At 46.0% G+C, this 19,746-nt stretch overlaps 1 protein-coding gene across 7 annotated transcripts in view; it reads left to right on the top strand.

Annotated features, from left to right (window-relative positions):
• Positions 1 to 19,746, top strand: part of LOC140727458 (1-acyl-sn-glycerol-3-phosphate acyltransferase gamma-like) — a 77,478-nt gene that overhangs the window by 34,597 nt on the left and 23,135 nt on the right. For all 7 annotated transcript variants that reach the window (XM_073044767.1, XM_073044765.1, XM_073044766.1 and 4 more), the window contains exons 2-6: positions 1,437 to 1,660; positions 3,716 to 3,885; positions 5,529 to 5,690; positions 6,924 to 7,077; positions 10,112 to 10,214. In XM_073044767.1, the coding sequence (XP_072900868.1) occupies positions 1,483 to 1,660; positions 3,716 to 3,885; positions 5,529 to 5,690; positions 6,924 to 7,077; positions 10,112 to 10,214 (767 nt within the window). In that variant the 5' untranslated portion in view covers positions 1,437 to 1,482. The remainder of the gene's footprint in view (positions 1 to 1,436; positions 1,661 to 3,715; positions 3,886 to 5,528; positions 5,691 to 6,923; positions 7,078 to 10,111; positions 10,215 to 19,746) is intronic.

Here is a 19,746-nt window from a genome sequence, read left to right as displayed (position 1 = left end):
GTTTAAACTGAAATAAAAAATTATAGCAACACACACAAAATGCTGGTGGAACACAGCAGGCCAGGCAGCATCTATAGGGAGAAGCACTGTAGACATTTTGGGCCGAGACCCTTCGTCAGAACACGCATGTGCACGTACATGCATACGCACATATACGCACGTGCAGACAACTGCCCGCACAAGGCTTCACGGTCATTGTAGTCTTTCTCGGGGTAAACACACGTATAAAGCGGGCGTCTTTTTGTAAAAGAAAAATCCTCTTTGGTTAGCGAAAACAGGTACTAATGTAGGTCTTTCGTAACAGCGAGTTGTAAAGCGAACGTTCAAAAAACGAGGGCCACCTGTATGGTGTTCGCACAACATCCAAATCACAGAATGTGTCGTGGACGTTAAGCGACGCATACGTGTGTGTGTGTGTGTGTGTGGGGGGCACCTGTACAGGCACATCAACTGCTTCCTCGCCTACTCTCTGTGGAGCCGTGAGTATCTGGTATTGTTCCGCTCACCATTTTCACGTTCAGGTTTATTCAACTGTACTCCTGTATACAGCTAAATGAAGCATCGTTCCTCTAAGATGCATGCGCACACACACACACACACACACACACACACACACACACACACACACACACACACACACACACACACACACACACTCACTCACTCACTCACTCACTCACTCACTCACTCACTCACTCACTCACTCACTCACTCACTCACTCACTCACTCACTCACTCACTCACTCACTCACTCACTCACTCACTCACTCACTCACTCACTCTGTTTACTGCTATCTTGTATGTGCTCTGTATGCTTGGTACTGTGTTTTGCAGGTGTCCTTGACCCTGGAGGAGCGGTTTTGTTTGGCTGTATTTAGGTGGCAGAGTGGGACATCCCTACCAAAGAATGCACTGCTTCCCTCTGCTAGCCTACAAGTCACGCTTGGGCAAGGTGTAGCACCCCGATCAGGGTCCCGTGAAGCCTTGGGAGCAGCCGGTGCAGATCACAGGTCCTTGTTATGTGACCACTGACACCAGGCAAAAATCTCTGCAGAGTATTATATTCTCTGGAGAATATCGTGGCTGGGGTCCACAGTATTGTAAAGACACTGCCCAGAAGAAGGTGAATGGCACACCACTTCTGCAGAAAAATTTGCCAAGAATAATCATGGTCATGGATAAACCATGATCACCCATGTCATATAACACAACAGATAATGTGATAATAGATTTGTGCATGGTTGACTGATAATTAAACTTTAACTTGAAATAAATAAACCAACATTGAGAGGTGATCCTGGATGGGACAGTTGAGGAGACCTTTGGCAGGCAGATGAGGCCAGTTCGCTGGGCAGCAGTGAGATGAGTTGGGGTGAAGGGCCTGTGGCTCATTACATTGAGGACAGAGTTTCTGATCTAATGGCTTTGTGTTGCAGGTCGGTTATTCTGAGTGAGGGGCCGTGTAAGCGTTCCTGATTAACCATGAGTGTGATCGACTACCTGAAGACTCACTTCATCGTGCACCTTCTGTTGGGATTTGTGTTTGTTGTCAGTGGCTTATGCATCAACTTTATCCAGCTCTGCACTCTGCCCATCTGGTTATTTAGCAAACAACTGTACAGGCACCTCAACTGCTTCCTCGCCTACTCCCTGTGGAGCCGTGAGTATCTGGTATTGTTCCACTCACCATTTTCACGTTCAGGTTTATTCAACTGTACTCCTGTATACAGCTAAATGAAGCATCGTTCCTCCAAGATGCAATACACAGTACATGTGTCCCATACACCACATAAAATAATAACAGTTAATAATAAAATATTCTGTAGATGTACAAGTTGCTATAAAGTGCACATATCACATATAGTTAAATATCCAACAGTGTAATGCTGCTGGTGTTGTCATAGATAATGTGTACTGGGTAGTAGCAGGGTGTTCAGAATCTCACAGCCTGGGGGGGATGTAGCTGCTACCTAGTCTAACAGGCCTTGTTCTTGTACTGTAATATGTTGTGCCTGATGGTAGGAGATCAAAGAGATTGTGCGATGGACGGGAAGGGTCCTTGACAATGCAGAGGGCTCTGAATGCAGCAATTGTGGTGTATCCTTTGTGATCATAGCTGTTTGGTTCAGTTGGGAGACATGGGTAGCTGGTCAATCACCTGACGTAAAGCAAACTGAATCTTGTATCACCGCAGTGTCGTGTGTGGGGATGTGCACTCTACAGAGATTTGCTTCCCAGTTAATCCATGTGGGCCTGTCTTGGGCATGTTTGAAGGACATGCAGCTCTTGACAGCAATTTAGACACAGTGAGGGAGAGGCAGGATTGACAGATTCAATAAAACTAAAACGACATGCTGCAGGTTTCCAGAAGTCATAAAGCATCACAGGTAGATAGGACTAGTCAGAATAATAGATGGGCCAAATGGCTTTGTCTGCGTTGCAGTGATTTATAACTCTACAGCTCAGAGAAAGGCCCTTTGGCCCATTTAGTGCTATTCTGCCTATCCCATCACCCTGCACCCAGACCATATCCCTCCATTCTCCTCGGATCCACATACTTATCTACACTTCCCTTAAATGTTGCAATCAAACCCACTTCCGCTGGCAGCTTGTTCAACACTCACACCCCCATCTGAGTAAAGAAATCCCCCCTCAGGCTCCCTTTAACAGTCTTGATGTAAAAAAACTGCGAAGGCTTGAAGTCCTTTTGCAGGTCAGACAGTTTCTGCAGAGACAGAAATAGTTAATCTCTCATTTCAATGACGTTTCATCAGAACTCCATTTGTCTCTCTGCCAGTGCTGCCTGCCCTACTGAGTGTGCTCGTGCTTTTCTGTTCTGGTTTCCAAAAGTACAAAAGCTTTTGGGAGAGGTCCTGTTGCAATAAATGAGGGGAAGCACCAATGCTCAGGAGCAGAAGAGACTACAGAAAATGGTGGATACAGCCAGGTCCATCACAGGCAAAGGCCTCCCCACCCTTGAGCACACCTACCAGGAGTGCTGTCACAAGAAAGCAGTGTCCATCAGGGACCCCCACCATCCAGGCCATGCTCTACCTGCTGCCATTGGGAAGGAGCTACAGGAGCATCAGGACCCACAATATCAGATTCAGGAACAGTTATTACCCCTCAATCATCAGACATTTGAGCCAGTGTGGATAACTTTACTCACCTCAACTCTGAACTGACAGACTCACTTTCAATAACTCCACATCGAACATAGAAACCTACAGCTCATTACAGACCCTTCGGCCCACAATGTTGTGCTGACCATGTAACCTACTCTAGAAACTGCTAAGCTCCATGTACCAATCTAAGAGGCTGTTAAAAGACCCTATTGTATCCACAACTCATGTTCTCAGTTTTTTTAAAAAATTAAACAATTTGTCGTCTTTTTTGTCAGTCTTTGACAGGAAAAATAAATACAATAGAATTTAAGAAAATAAACATTGCCCACAAGAAAATGAATCTCAGGGTTGTATGTGGTAACATTCATGTACTTTGATAATAAATTTACTTTGACTTTTGTACAAATTCCTTGCCTTTTCCCCATTTTAGGGTGGTGATGCGTTTTACTTCTGGAGCCTTGGTATGCAGCAGCTTTCTAGTTCCTCCCCTTGCCCGCGGCTGTGTTGTTTAAAAGTGTGTTTGATGATTTGTTCCTGCTGCCGATGCATGTGTAAACCTGCTCCTCTCTGCTTTTTGTCTCTGCCCTTAGAACTGGTCCTGCTGCTAGAATGGTGGTCCGGTACGGGATGCACGCTGTTCACTGACCAGGCCACTGTGGACAAATTTGGCAAGGAGCATGTCATTGTCATCTTAAATCACAATTATGAAATTGACTTCCTGTGTGGTTGGACCATGTGTGAGAGATACGGCGTTCTGGGGGTCAGTAACACTAACCATTTGTCTCTGTGTCCACAGTTAACTTGGTTTCCCTCCCACCCTGAACTCGTGCCCACTGGCATGGGCTGATGTACTGGTTAGCTTCATTTGTCACGTACGTCAAATCGCACGGAGTGCAATTTGTCATTTTCATCAAATCAAATCAGTGAGGATTAGGCACCACAGTCGCACGGCCACAGCTCACTGACCCTAACCTTGTGTCCTTTGCGCGTGTGGAAGGAATCCAGAGCTTCTGGACAAACCCATGCAGTCATGGGGGAGAGCATGCAGACTTCTGACAGACGTTTGCTGGAATTGAACCCCCGTTTGCGAGTGATGTAGTAACATTACACTAATCACTACGCTACCCGCCACCCCAAGTACCTCTCTGTACTACTCCCATTTTCCAGGATTTGGTCTGTAGCTGACTATGTCTTGGTTATTCTAGTGCTTCCCTAGATAACTGATGTAAGAGCCTGTGCCTCCACCTTCCCATCAAGCAACATGCTTCAGCTTCCAGCAACAACCATGGTGATAAAATTCCTCTTTATCACTCTTAAGCCTCATGCCAAACACTTTGGTTTTAGACACCTCTTATTTGGGGGTGGAGGGTGGAAAGGAAGGATTCTATTTGTCTATAACGCAAGAGATTCTGCAGATGCTGGAAATCCAGAGTAACTCTCTGTTGTGGGAACTCAATAGGTCAGGCAGCATCTACAGAAAGGCATAACCCGTTGATGTTCGGGCTGAGGCCCCTCATGTGACTGGAAGGGAAGGGGGGAAATGTCAGAATGAATAGTTGGGGCGGAGGGAGAGGAGAACAAGCTGGCAGGTGATAGGAGAGACCAGGTGAGGGGGAAGGTAGATGGGTGGGGCGGGGGGGATGAAGTGAGAAGTTGGGAGGTGACAGGTGGAAGAGGTAAAGAGCTGAAGAAGGAATTTGATAGTAGAGGACAGTGGACCATGGAAAAAAGGGAAGGAGGGAAGAAAGCAGATGGAGGTGATGGGCAGCTGAGAGGGGGGGGGGCAGAATGGGGAATGAAAATAAACAACCATTTGGTGAAGAGTCTTGGCCCGGAAGTCGACTGTTTATTCCCTCTATTGATGCTGCCTGATCTGCTGAGTTCCTACAGAATTTTCTGTGCTTCCCATTGCCTTCCTTGTTTATGGTCATGGTGGCCCTCAGGACATCCGTGTGGTCAGTACCTAGGGTTCGGACAGTTTTGGAATTAGCAGGTGAATGTAACTGAGTGCCCAGAGCAAACGTGAGTAATGTTGGGTTGAAGGAAAACATTGCTCACTGCCCCTGTGGCTGTGAGTAAGTTCAAAATTCAAAATTGTTTAATGTCATTTCCAGTGCACAAGTATAAAGGAGAATGAATTAATTGTTGCTTTGGATCTGATGCAACTCAAAAAAAACACGATAAGATAAAGAATACAAAAATAATAAAACACACAAATATAAATACACAAGATAGCTTATATACATTGTATGTCCACAAAGTGATGGTAGGCACAGTGTAGTTGATTACACTTAGATGGGGAGTGTTGGATTGGCCTGGTGATATTGGAGTGTTGGTGGGAAGATTGGTGATAAGGGACAAATGTGTGCTTCACTCATATTTTTCTTCCTTCTCCATGCTTAGAGTTCCAAAGTTTTGGCCAAACAGGAGCTACTGTACGTCCCTCTGATCGGATGGACGTGGTACTTCCTGGAGATAGTTTTCTGTAAGCGCCGTTGGGATGAGGACCGAGACACCGTCACGAGTGGGCTTCAGGCACTGCGGGACTACCCACAGTACATGTGGGTGAGTACATCTGGTAAAGATCTGCCCAAGGGGGAGCAGGGAAAGATCGGGAATGGCCAAGATCCTGAGAGGCTCCAGAAATGCCAGCGGCTTTTTGTACTAGAAACTCGGGCACAGACTAGTCCGAATACAGGCTGGAATGGAGTTTGACTCTCATTGTACAGAATCAAATTCATTTATTTCTCACATCAGACAGAGGAGTAGAATTAGATCATTCAGCTCATCAAGTCTGCCATGTTTGCTGACCCAGGGTTCCGGCCATTGGGCCTCAACATCTGGACTTCATGTTGGACCTTTGTTGCTATGCTGATCTTTTACCTTACTATGAAATGAAGTTTGGATCGGTACGTGGATGGGAAGGGTATGGAGGGCTGTGGACAGAGTGCAGGTTGATGGGGCTAAGCAGAATTAATAGTTCAGCACAGGCTGCAGGGTCTGTTTCTGTTCTCTGTGAATCCATTACTGTAAGATCAATCTAACCTTTCCCTCCCACGTAGCCCTCCATTTTTCTAACGTACAGGCCCTATAGCACCGTATAAGAAGTATTCACAAGGAAAATGTCTTAAAGACATTTTAACACTGTCCCATAAGGCAGGTCAAGCAAGCCTGTAGCAGGTTGAGGCCACCCTTTCAGTTCTGGTCACTACATGTTGTACTGGAGAGAAGGCAGAAGAGATTCACCAGTGTTTGCCGGATTGGAACACTTTAGTTATAGCGAGAGATTGGATAGGATGAAACCGTTTATCGTGGAGTGAAGGAGGCTGAGAAGTGACCTGATAGAAGGTTGTTTGATTATGATACGTAGATAGAGATTGGATGAAAGTATGGTAGTAAAAGGTCATCTTTTTATTTATTTATTTGAAACAGAGTGTGGGAGGTATGCCGGTAGAGGCAGATACATGACGGACATTTGAGACTTTTAGGCACATGGATGATAGGAAAGTGGAGGGTTATGCTAAAGGGAAGGGTAAGGTTAATCTCAGACTAGAATCACAGAGCACTGCAGCATAGAATCAGACCTTTCAGCCCACCCAGTCCATGTTAAATATACTGCCTAGTCCCATCAACCTGCACCTGGACCATAGTCTTCCCATCCACCTACCTGTCCTAGCTTCTCTTGATAGAGGTTTCAGAGGTTGGCACAATATCGTGAGCCGAAGGGCCTGTACTGTGCTGTAATGTTCTACATTGTTTAGATACTAGGTTCTTGACCCATGTGCTTTCCCCTTTCAGTTCCTGCTGTACTGTGAGGGCACTCGGTTTACCGAGAAGAAACATCGGATCAGTATGGAGGTGGCTGAGTCAAAGGGCTTGCCAAAGTTGAAACATCACTTGTTACCCAGGACCAAAGGGTTCACCACCACAGTGGAGTATCTCAGGGGGACCGGTGAGCTGGAAGTCTCGCACAGTGGGCAATTGCTTTTCCCTATCATCCACTCTGTCCTCTCCCTCGTGTCGGTCCCCTCGCTCGGTTGCACATCTAACCAGTGACCAGGTTGCTCACATACATTGATTCCTCTAACTTCTGATCATTTCTCCCCCTTCCTTCCTTTTTCCAGTCCCCATTCTTGTTCCCTTATGACCCCAAACTTGTCCAGTGCTGGACTGTGCTATGGTCTCAACTTTGGCTTTGTGAAGTGTTTCAAGGATCAACGTTAGCCCAGTGCATCACTGCTACCAGTCTACCCACCATCAAGGACATGAGAATGTACAGAAAGGTGCTGGAAAAGGGTCATATGCAATGCCTATAAAAAAATATTCAACCCCCCACAGAAGTTTTCATGTTTTATTGTTTTACAGCATCGAATCACAGTGATTTTTCTGACACTGATCAGAAAACAGAAAAAGAAGCTTTTGTGTCAAAGTGAAAACAGATCTCTACAAAGTGACCTAAATTAATTACAAATATAAAACACATAATAGATGATTGCATAAGTATTCATCCCCTTCAAGTCAGTAGTTAATAGAGGCACTTTTGGCAGCAATTACAGCCTTGAGTCTGTGTGGATACATCTCTTATCAGCTTTGCACTTCTGAAAACTGCAATTTTTCCCCATTCTTCTTTACACTTGGCCACTCCAGGACATTAACTTTGTTTTTAAGCCATTCCTGTGTAGCTTTGTGCTTGGGGTCATTGTCTTGCTGGAAGACAGATCTTCTTTCAAGTTGCAATTCTCTTGCAGACTACATCAGAGTTTTCTCCCTGTATTTTGCTGCATTCATTTTACCCTCTACCTTCACAAGCATCCCAGGGCCTGCTGCAGTGAAGCATCCCCACAGCATGATGCAGCCACCACCATGCTTCATAGTAGGGATGGTGTGTTTTTGATGACGTGTTTAGTTTGATGGCCAAAAATTTTGGTTTCATCAGACTATAAAACCTTCCATCTGACCTCAGCATCTCCCACGTGCCTTCTGGCAAACTCCAGCAGAGATTTTCAATAGTGGCTTTCTCTTTGCCACTCTCCCATAAAGCTGCAACTGGTGAAACACTCAAGCAATAGTTGTTGTATGTGCAGTCTCTCCCATCTCAGCCACTGAAGCTTGTAACTCCTCCAGAGCTGTCATAGGTCTCCTGTTGGCCTCCCTGACTAGTCCCATTCTTGCACGGTCACTCAGTTTTTGAGGATGGATTGTTCTAGGCAGATTTACAGCCGTGCCATATTCTTTCCATTTCTTGATGATTGACTCCAAGATACTCAGTGACTTGGATCCATCTCCTGACTTGTGCTTTTCAATAACCTTTTCACAGAATTACTTGGAGTGTTCTTTTGTCTTCATGGTGTAGTTTTTGCCAGGATACTGACTCACCGGCAGTTGGACCTTCCAGATACAGGTGTATTTTTACTACAGTCAGTTGAAACACCTTGAATGCACACTGGTCTCCCAAAAGACAGATCTCCATTTAACTAATTAGGTGACATCTAAAACCAGTTGGCTGCACAGTGATGATTTGGCGTGTCATGTTAATGGAGGGTGGTTACTTGTACTATCAATTATTTTGTGTTTCACATTTGTAATTAATTTAGATACTTTGAAATCTGTTTTCACTCTGACACAGGAGTTTTCTTTCATTGATCAGTGTCAAAAAAGCCAAATTACATCCACTGTGATCCAAGGGGGGAGGTGAATACTTTTTATGGGCGCTGTGTATATAAGTAGTATGCAGCAATCCTGAATGACAGTAACATGAGGAAGACAGAATATGAGAAGCTGGAGAAATACCAGGGCTTGAAAGAGCAGATAAAGGATGTGGAAGGTTAAAGCCAGAGTAATCCCAGTGGTGTTAGGTGCACTTGAGGCTGTGACACCTGGACTGGGAAAATGGCTCCAACAAATCCTGGGAATAACATCTGAGATCTCGGTCCAGAAGAGCGCCAAAACCTTAAGCTCCAAGGTCTCCAGTAGAGGACTCGAGATCAAGGGGGAAAATGCACATACACACCACCCATAAAGAATTGTATATACGCCTTTTATCTCCATCTGAAATTCTGCCAACGATAGTTCTGTCGTCAGCAAATCTATAGGTGACATTTGAGCTGCGGCCTGCCACACAATCATGACTGTTGAAAGAGTAGAGTAGAGGGCTAAGCACACATTCTTGAGGTGCGCCAGTGTTGATCATCAGTGAGGTGGAGATGTTGTTTCTATTCTACACAGATTCTGATTTTCTGGTGAGGGATCCTGTTGCAGAGAGTGGTGCAGAGGCCCAGGTTTTGGAGCTTTTCGATCAGAACTGTAGGAATGATTGTGCTAGATACTGAGCTGTAGTCAATGAACGTCTCCTTTGAACCTACCCCTCCACTGTCACCTTGAATGCCCACTGCTATTACATGTTTTTAACTCTATTCCATTGATATTTTAGGGCAAGACCCTTCATCAGGATAACTCAGTCCAGGTGGAGGGTCTCGGCACAAAACATCGACTATTTATTCCTCTCAATGAACGCTGCCTGACTTCATTTCCCCCCCACCCCCACTCCCATCTATCTTCTCCCTCGCCTTGTCTCACAATCGAGAAAATTTGCAGATGCTGGAAATCCAAGCAACACACAAAAAATCTGGAGGAGCTCAGCAAGCCAGTCAGCATCCATGGAAAAAAGTACAGTTGATGTTTCGAGCCGAAACCCTGCCTGACTTGCTGAGTTCTTCCAGCATTTTATGTGTGTTCATCTGAATTTCCAGCATCTGCAGAATCTCTTGCTCGTATTCTAACTATGCCTCTCATATTCTAAGCCTCCCTATCAGGACTCCCCTCAGCCTCATTGCTCCAGAGAAAGCCATCCTCATTTGTCCATCTTCAGTCATGTTTGAGATCTTTCCCTTTTGAATTTTCATAGCCAAAACCTTCGTTCGCTCTGATGCTGTCCTGGCACCAATGTACCCAGTATTTCACTGTCACCCTCCTGCTCTGACTTTCAGTTACTGCTGTGTATGACGTGACGTTAAACTTCCGAGACAGGGAGAACCCAACGCTGCTTGGGATACTGCATGGGAAGCAGTACCACGCAGACATGTGTGTCAGGTAAGTGACAGACATCGAGTGACTTTGTCACATTTCCATTACTCGTTCAGCAGGCCGCCAGCGAGGAGGGTGTCTTACACAGACTGCTGTGCTCTAGAATGTTCCACTTGGCATGGTGGTGGGTGCTGATTCAATAAAAAACTTTTCAAGGGAAGAATAAAGGAAATCTGTAAGGGTTGAAATGTGCATGCTGTGGGCAGAAATTGCAGCATGGGTTCATTTAAAAACTGATTCACAGTTACACAGCACAGACCATCAGAACAGGAGCAGAGTTAGGCCATCTGCTCCACCCACCATTCCATCATGGCTGATTTATTATCCCTCTCAACCCCATTCTCTTGCCATCTCTGCATAACCTTTTAAGCCCTGACTAGTCAGAAACCTATCAACCTTTCCTTTAAGTATACTCGATCACTTGGCCTCCACAGATGAATTCCACATGTTCACCACCCTCTGGCTAAAGAAATTCCTCCTCACCTTAGTTCTAAATAGACATCCCTCTATTCTGAGGCCGTACCCTCTGGTCCCAGGACCACCCCCCCCCCCCCCCAACAGTAGGAAACATCCTCTCCACTTCCACTCTTTCGAGGCCTTTCAATATTCAATAGGTGTTTCAATGAGATCCACCCTCATTCTCCTAAACTCCAGTGAGTACAGGCACAGAACCATTAAATGCTCCTCAAATTCCCCAGATAGCCTGATGTCAAAGCCTCCTTGGTGGATTCTCTGGAGGATCACAAAGACTTGGCCTCCACAGCTGCCTGTAACAAAGAATTCCACAGATTCGCCATTCTCAGACTAAACTAATTCCTGCTCATCTCAGTTCTAAAAGGATGCCGGTCTATTCTGAGGCTGGGTCCTCTGGTCTTAGACTCCCCCACCATAGGACACATCCTCTCCTCATCTAGTCCTTTCTCTATCAAGGCAATTCACCATTTGACGGGTTTCAATGGAGTCACCTCTCATTCTTCTGAAATCTGGTGAATACAGGCCCAGAGCCACCAAACGCTCTTCATATGATAAGCCATTCGATCCTAGAATCATTTTCTTGAACCTCCTTTGAATCCTCTCCAGTTTCTGCACATCTTTTCTAAGATAGGGGACCCAGACCTGCTCAAAATACTACAAGTGAGGCTTCACCAGTGTTTTATTAAGTTTCAACATTACATCCTTGCTTTTATATTCTAGTCCTCTTGAAACTAATGCTAACTTTGTATTTGCCTTCCTCACCACAGACCCAACCTGCAAGTTAACTTTTGGGAAATCCTGCACATGGATTCCTAAGTCCTTTTGCACCTCCGGTCTTTCAATTTTCCCCTGTTTAAGAACTAATTAGTGATTCCATTTAGAGGATAGAACTGAGAGCATTACAGCACAGTACAGGCTGTTGTGCTGACCTTTTAACCTCCTTTAAGATCAATAACCCTTCCCTCCTACATGGCCCTTCATTTTTCTATCATCCATGTGCCTATCTAAGAGGTTCTTAAATGTCCATAGAAACGTGTGTTCCATCCACCCACTCACCATGCTATGTAATAAAAGTAATTATCTCTGATATCCCCTCTAAACTTTCTGCCAGTCATCTTAAAATAATGCCCTCTCATATTAGCCATTTCCACCCTGGGGAAGAGACTCTACCTACACCTCTATCAAGAGAAAACTCCTAACTCGCTCATAAGATATGCTGCTATAATGAAGTGAACACTATACTCCCAAGTGTGGTCTAACCAGGGTTTTGTAGAGTTGCAGCATGATCTTGCAGTTCTTCAAACCAATCCCCTGACTAATGAAGTCCAATACACGATGCACTATAACCTACCCATCAACTTGTGCGGCAGCTTTGAGGGATCCCTGGGAGTGGAACTGTTCCTTTGCTTGCATCTAGCCCATATCTCTCTAAATCAGGGAGATCATCAATCTCTTTTTATGTCAAGGACCCCAGGTTGTGAACCCTTTCTCATTCATGTACCTGTCCAAGTGTGTTTTAAATCTTGTTAATATTCCCACCTCAGCCACTTCCTCTAGCCTCCCATTACATCTCTCATGAGCAAAAAAAACTGATAACCACCCACCCTAGACATTTTCTCTTCTTCCCACTTCTCTTTCTCCCCCCCCCCCCCCCCCCCCCCCCCAAACAAATCAGGCAGACAATACCAAAGCTTAAAAGCACTTGGCCACTTGGCTCAGGATCAGCTTCTAACCCACTTATTAAGCTTGAATGGTTGCCTGAGGTGGTGAGGCGGGCTGTCGTTTTGGACGTTGAGGGGGACTGTTACCAGACTATTGAATGGTTACTGGGCTCGTTGAGGGGGACTGTTATCAGACTATTGAATGGTTACTGGGCTCGTTGAGGGGGACTGTTATCAGACTATTGAATGGTTACTGGGCTCGTTGAGTTGGACAGTTGTCATGGACGTTGAGACTATTATCAGACTATTGAATGGTTACTGGACTCATTGAGTTGGACCATTATCAGACTGTTGAATGGTTACTGGACTCGTTGAGTTGGACAGTTGTCATGGACGTTGAGACTATTATCAGACTATTGAATGGTTACTGGACTCGTTGAGGGGGACTGTTACCAGACTATTGAATGGTTACTGGGCTCGTTGAGGGGGACTATTATCAGACTATTGAATGGTTACTGGGCTCGTTGAGGGGGACTGTTACCAGACTATTGAATGGTTACTGGGCTCGTTGAGGGGGACTGTTACCAGACTATTGAATGGTTACTGGGCTCGTTGAGGGGGACTGTTACCAGACTATTGAATGGTTACTGGACTCGTTGAGGGGGACTGTTACCAGACTATTGAATGGTTACTGGGCTCGTTGAGGGGGACTGTTACCAGACTATTGAATGGTTACTGGACTCGTTGAGTTGGACAGTTGTCATGGACGTTGAGACTATTATCAGGCTATTGAATGGTTACTGGGCTCGTTGAGGGGGACTGTTACCAGACTATTGAATGGTTACTGGGCTCGTTGAGGGGGACTGTTACCAGACTATTGAATGGTTACTGGGCTCGTTGAGGGGGACTTTTATCAGACTATTGAATGGTTACTGGACTCATTGAGTTGGACTGTTATCAGGCTATTGAATGGTTACTGGGCTCGTTGAGGGGGACTGTTACCAGACTATTGAATGGTTACTGGACTCGTTGAGGGGGACTGTTACCAGACTATTGAATGGTTACTGGGCTCGTTGAGGGGGACTGTTACCAGACTATTGAATGGTTACTGGACTCGTTGAGTTGGACAGTTGTCATGGACGTTGAGACTATTATCAGACTATTGAATGGTTACTGGACTCGTTGAGGAGGTCTGTTACCAGACTATTGAATGGTTACTGGGCTCGTTGAGGGGGACTGTTACCAGACTATTGAATGGTTACTGGACTCGTTGAGTTGGACAGTTGTCATGGACGTTGAGACTATTATCAGACTATTGAATGGTTACTGGACTCGTTGAGGGGGGTCTGTTACCAGACTATTGAATGGTTACTGGGCTCGTTGAGGAGGACTGTTATCAGACTATTGAATGGTTACTGGGCTCGTTGAGGGGGACTGTTATCAGACTATTGAATGGTTACTGGGCTCGTTGAGGGGGACTATTATCAGACTATTGAATGGTTACTGGGCTCGTTGAGGGGGACTGTTACCAGACTATTGAATGGTTACTGGGCTCGTTGAGGGGGACCGTTACCAGACTATTGAATGGTTACTGGACTCGTTGAGGGGGACCGTTATCAGACTATTGAATGGTTACTGGACTCGTTGAGGGGGACTGTTATCAGACTATTGAATGGTTACTGGGCTCGTTGAGGGGGACTGTTATCAGACTATTGAATGGTTACTGGGCTCGTTGAGGGGGACTGTTATCAGACTATTGAATGGTTACAGGGCTCGTTGAGGGGGACTGTTATCAGACTATTGAATGGTTACTGGGCTCGTTGAGGGGGACTATTATCAGACTATTGAATGGTTACTGGGCTCGTTGAGGGGGACTGTTATCAGACTATTGAATGGTTACTGGGCTCGTTGAGGGGGACTATTATCAGACTATTGAATGGTTACTGGGCTCGTTGAGGGGGACTGTTACCAGACTATTGAATGGTTACTGGGCTCGTTGAGGGGGACTGTTATCAGACTATTGAATGGTTACAGAGCTCGTTGAGGGGGACTGTTATCAGACTATTGAATGGTTACTGGGCTCGTTGAGGGGGACTATTATCAGACTATTGAATGGTTACTGGGCTCGTTGAGGGGGACTGTTATCAGACTATTGAATGGTTACTGGGCTCGTTGAGGGGGACTATTATCAGACTATTGAATGGTTACTGGGCTCGTTGAGGGGGACTGTTACCAGACTATTGAATGGTTACTGGGCTCGTTGAGGGGGACTGTTATCAGACTATTGAATGGTTACTGGGCTCGTTGAGGGGGACTATTATCAGACTATTGAATGGTTACTGGGCTCGTTGAGGGGGACTGTTATCAGACTATTGAATGGTTACTGGGCCCGTTGAGGGGGACTATTATCAGACTATTGAATGGTTACTGGGCTCGTTGAGGGGGACTGTTACCAGACTATTGAATGGTTACTGGGCTCGTTGAGGGGGACTGTTACCAGACTATTGAATGGTTACTGGGCTCGTTGAGGGGGACTATTACCAGACTATTGAATGGTTACTGGGCTCGTTGAGGGGGACTGTTACCAGACTATTGAATGGTTACTGGGCTCGTTGAGGGGGACTGTTACCAGACTATTGAATGGTTACTGGGCTCGTTGAGGGGGACTGTTACCAGACTATTGAATGGTTACTGGGCTCGTTGAGGGGGACTGTTACCAGACTATTGAATGGTTACTGGACTCGTTGAGGGGGACTGTTACCAGACTATTGAATGGTTACTGGGCTCGTTGAGGGGGACTATTATCAGACTATTGAATGGTTACTGGGCTCGTTGAGGGGGACTGTTATCAGACTATTGAATGGTTACTGGGCTCGTTGAGGGGGACTGTTATCAGACTATTGAATGGTTACTGGACTCGTTGAGGGGGACTGTTACCAGACTATTGAATGGTTACTGGGCTCGTTGAGGGGGACTGTTATCAGACTATTGAATGGTTACTGGGCTCGTTGAGGGGGACTGTTATCAGACTTGAATGGTTACTGGGCTCGTTGAGGGGGACTATTATCAGACTATTGAATGGTTACTGGGCTCGTTGAGGGGCACTGTTATCAGACTATTGAATGGTTACTGGGCTCGTTGAGGGGGACTGTTATCAGACTATTGAATGGTTACTGGGCTCGTTGAGGGGGACTATTATCAGACTGTTGAATGGTTACTGGGCTCGTTGAGGGGGACTGTTACCAGACTATTGAATGGTTACTGGGCTCGTTGAGGGGGACTGTTACCAGACTATTGAATGGTTACTGGACTCGTTGAGTTGGACAGTTGTCATGGACGTTGAGACTATTATCAGGCTATTGAATGGTTACTGGGCTCGTTGAGGGGGACTGTTACCAGACTATTGAATGGTTACTGGGCTCGTTGAGGGGGACTGTTACCAGACTATTGAATGGTTACTGGGCTCGTTGAGGGGGACTTTTATCAGACTATTGAATGGTTACTGGACTCATTGAGTTGGACTGTTATCAGGCTATTGAATGGTTACTGGGCTCGTTGAGGGGGACTGTTAACAGACTATTGAATGGTTACTGGACTCGTTGAGGGGGACAGTTACCAGACTATTGAATGGTTACTGGGCTCGTTGAGGGGGACTGTTACCAGACTATTGAATGGTTACTGGACTCGTTGAGTTGGACAGTTGTCATGGACGTTGAGACTATTATCAGACTATTGAATGGTTACTGGACTCGTTGAGGAGGTCTGTTACCAGACTATTGAATGGTTACTGGGCTCGTTGAGGGGGACTGTTACCAGACTATTGAATGGTTACTGGACTCGTTGAGTTGGACAGTTGTCATGGACGTTGAGACTATTATCAGACTATTGAATGGTTACTGGACTCGTTGAGGGGGGTCTGTTACCAGACTATTGAATGGTTACTGGGCTCGTTGAGGAGGACTGTTATCAGACTATTGAATGGTTACTGGGCTCGTTGAGGGGGACTGTTATCAGACTATTGAATGGTTACTGGACTCGTTGAGGGGGACTGTTATCAGACTATTGAATGGTTACTGGGCTCGTTGAGGGGGACTATTATCAGACTATTGAATGGTTACTGGGCTCGTTGAGGGGGACTGTTATCAGACTATTGAATGGTTACTGGGCTCGTTGAGGGGGACTATTATCAGACTATTGAATGGTTACTGGGCTCGTTGAGGGGGACTGTTACCAGACTATTGAATGGTTACTGGGCTCGTTGAGGGGGACTGTTACCAGACTATTGAATGGTTACTGGACTCGTTGAGGGGGACTGTTATCAGACTATTGAATGGTTACTGGGCTCATTGAGGGGGACTATTATCAGACTATTGAATGGTTACTGGGCTCGTTGAGGGGGACTGTTATCAGACTATTGAATGGTTACAGGGCTCGTTGAGGGGGACTGTTATCAGACTATTGAATGGTTACTGGGCTCGTTGAGGGGGACTATTATCAGACTATTGAATGGTTACTGGGCTCATTGAGGGGGACTGTTATCATACTATTGAATGGTTACTGGGCTCGTTGAGGGGGACTGTTACCAGACTATTGAATGGTTACTGGGCTCGTTGAGGGGGACTGTTACCAGACTATTGAATGGTTACTGTGCTCGTTGAGGGGGACTGTTACCAGACTATTGAATGGTTACTGGGCTCGTTGAGGGGGACTGTTACCAGACTATTGAATGGTTACTGGGCTCGTTGAGGGGGACTGTTACCAGACTATTGAATGGTTACTGGGCTCGTTGAGGGGGACTGTTACCAGACTATTGAATGGTTACTGGGCTCGTTGAGGGGGACTGTTACCAGACTATTGAATGGTTACTGGGCTCGTTGAGGGGGACTGTTACCAGACTATTGAATGGTTACTGGACTCGTTGAGGGGGACTGTTACCAGACTATTGAATGGTTACTGGGCTCGTTGAGGGGGACTATTATCAGACTATTGAATGGTTACTGGGCTCGTTGAGGGGGACTGTTATCAGACTATTGAATGGTTACTGGGCTTGTTGAGGGGGACTGTTATCAGACTATTGAATGGTTACTGGACTCGTTGAGGGGGACTGTTACCAGACTATTGAATGGTTACTGGGCTCGTTGAGGGGGACTGTTATCAGACTATTGAATGGTTACTGGGCTCGTTGAGGGGGACTGTTATCAGACTTGAATGGTTACTGGGCTCGTTGAGGGGGACTATTATCAGACTATTGAATGGTTACTGGGCTCGTTGAGGGGGACTGTTATCAGACTATTGAATGGTTACTGGGCTCGTTGAGGGGGACTATTATCAGACTATTGAATGGTTACTGGGCTCGTTGAGGGGGACTGTTACCAGACTATTGAATGGTTACTGGGCTCGTTGAGGGGGACTGTTATCAGTCTATTGAATGGTTACTGGGCTCGTTGAGGGGGACTGTTACCAGACTATTGAATGGTTACTGGACTCGTTGAGGGGGACTGTTATCAGACTATTGAATGGTTACTGGGCTCGTTGAGGGGGACTGTTACCAGACTATTGAATGGTTACTGGACTCGTTGAGTTGGACAGTTGTCATGGACGTTGAGACTATTATCAGACTATTGAATGGTTACTGGACTCGTTGAGGGGGGTCTGTTACCAGACTATTGAATGGTTACTGGGCTCGTTGAGGAGGACTGTTATCAGACTATTGAATGGTTACTGGGCTCGTTGAGGGGGACTGTTATCAGACTATTGAATGGTTACTGGGCTTGTTGAGGGGGACTGTTATCAGACTATTGAATGGTTACTGGACTCGTTGAGGGGGACTGTTACCAGACTATTGAATGGTTACTGGGCTCGTTGAGGGGGACTGTTATCAGACTATTGAATGGTTACTGGGCTCGTTGAGGGGGACTGTTATCAGACTATTGAATGGTTACTGGGCTCGTTGAGGGGGACTGTTATCAGACTATTGAATGGTTACTGGGCTCGTTGAGGGGGACTGTTATCAGACTATTGAATGGTTACTGGGCTCGTTGAGGGGGACTATTATCAGACTATTGAATGGTTACTGGGCTCGTTGAGGGGGACTGTTACCAGACTATTGAATGGTTACTGGGCTCGTTGAGGGGGACTGTTATCAGTCTATTGAATGGTTACTGGGCTCGTTGAGGGGGACTGTTACCAGACTATTGAATGGTTACTGGACTCGTTGAGGGGGACTGTTATCAGACTATTGAATGGTTACTGGGCTCGTTGAGGGGGACTGTTACCAGACTATTGAATGGTTACTGGACTCGTTGAGTTGGACAGTTGTCATGGACGTTGAGACTATTATCAGACTATTGAATGGTTACTGGACTCGTTGAGGGGGGTCTGTTACCAGACTATTGAATGGTTACTGGGCTCGTTGAGGAGGACTGTTATCAGACTATTGAATGGTTACTGGGCTCGTTGAGGGGGACTGTTATCAGACTATTGAATGGTTACTGGACTCGTTGAGGGGGACTGTTATCAGACTATTGAATGGTTACTGGGCTCGTTGAGGGGGACTATTATCAGACTATTGAATGGTTACTGGGCTCGTTGAGGGGGACTGTTATCAGACTATTGAATGGTTACTGGGCTCGTTGAGGGGGACTATTATCAGACTATTGAATGGTTACTGGGCTCGTTGAGGGGGACTGTTACCAGACTATTGAATGGTTACTGGGCTCGTTGAGGGGGACTGTTACCAGACTATTGAATGGTTACTGGACTCGTTGAGGGGGACTGTTATCAGACTATTGAATGGTTACTGGGCTCATTGAGGGGGACTATTATCAGACTATTGAATGCTTACTGGGCTCGTTGAGGGGGACTGTTATCAGACTATTGAATGGTTACAGGGCTCGTTGAGGGGGACTGTTATCAGACTATTGAATGGTTACTGGGCTCGTTGAGGGGGACTATTATCAGACTATTGAATGGTTACTGGGCTCATTGAGGGGGACTGTTATCATACTATTGAATGGTTACTGGGCTCGTTGAGGGGGACTGTTACCAGACTATTGAATGGTTACTGGGCTCGTTGAGGGGGACTGTTACCAGACTATTGAATGGTTACTGTGCTCGTTGAGGGGGACTGTTACCAGACTATTGAATGGTTACTGGGCTCGTTGAGGGGGACTGTTACCAGACTATTGAATGGTTACTGGGCTCGTTGAGGGGGACTGTTACCAGACTATTGAATGGTTACTGGGCTCGTTGAGGGGGACTGTTACCAGACTATTGAATGGTTACTGGGCTCGTTGAGGGGGACTGTTACCAGACTATTGAATGGTTACTGGGCTCGTTGAGGGGGACTGTTACCAGACTATTGAATGGTTACTGGACTCGTTGAGGGGGACTGTTACCAGACT

This window comes from Hemitrygon akajei, chromosome 5 (assembly GCF_048418815.1).
Source record: "Hemitrygon akajei chromosome 5, sHemAka1.3, whole genome shotgun sequence".
Taxonomy (NCBI): Eukaryota; Metazoa; Chordata; class Chondrichthyes; order Myliobatiformes; family Dasyatidae; genus Hemitrygon; species Hemitrygon akajei.
The sequence above is the reverse complement of the archived record's forward strand: the minus strand, read 5'-3'. Positions and strand labels throughout refer to the sequence as shown.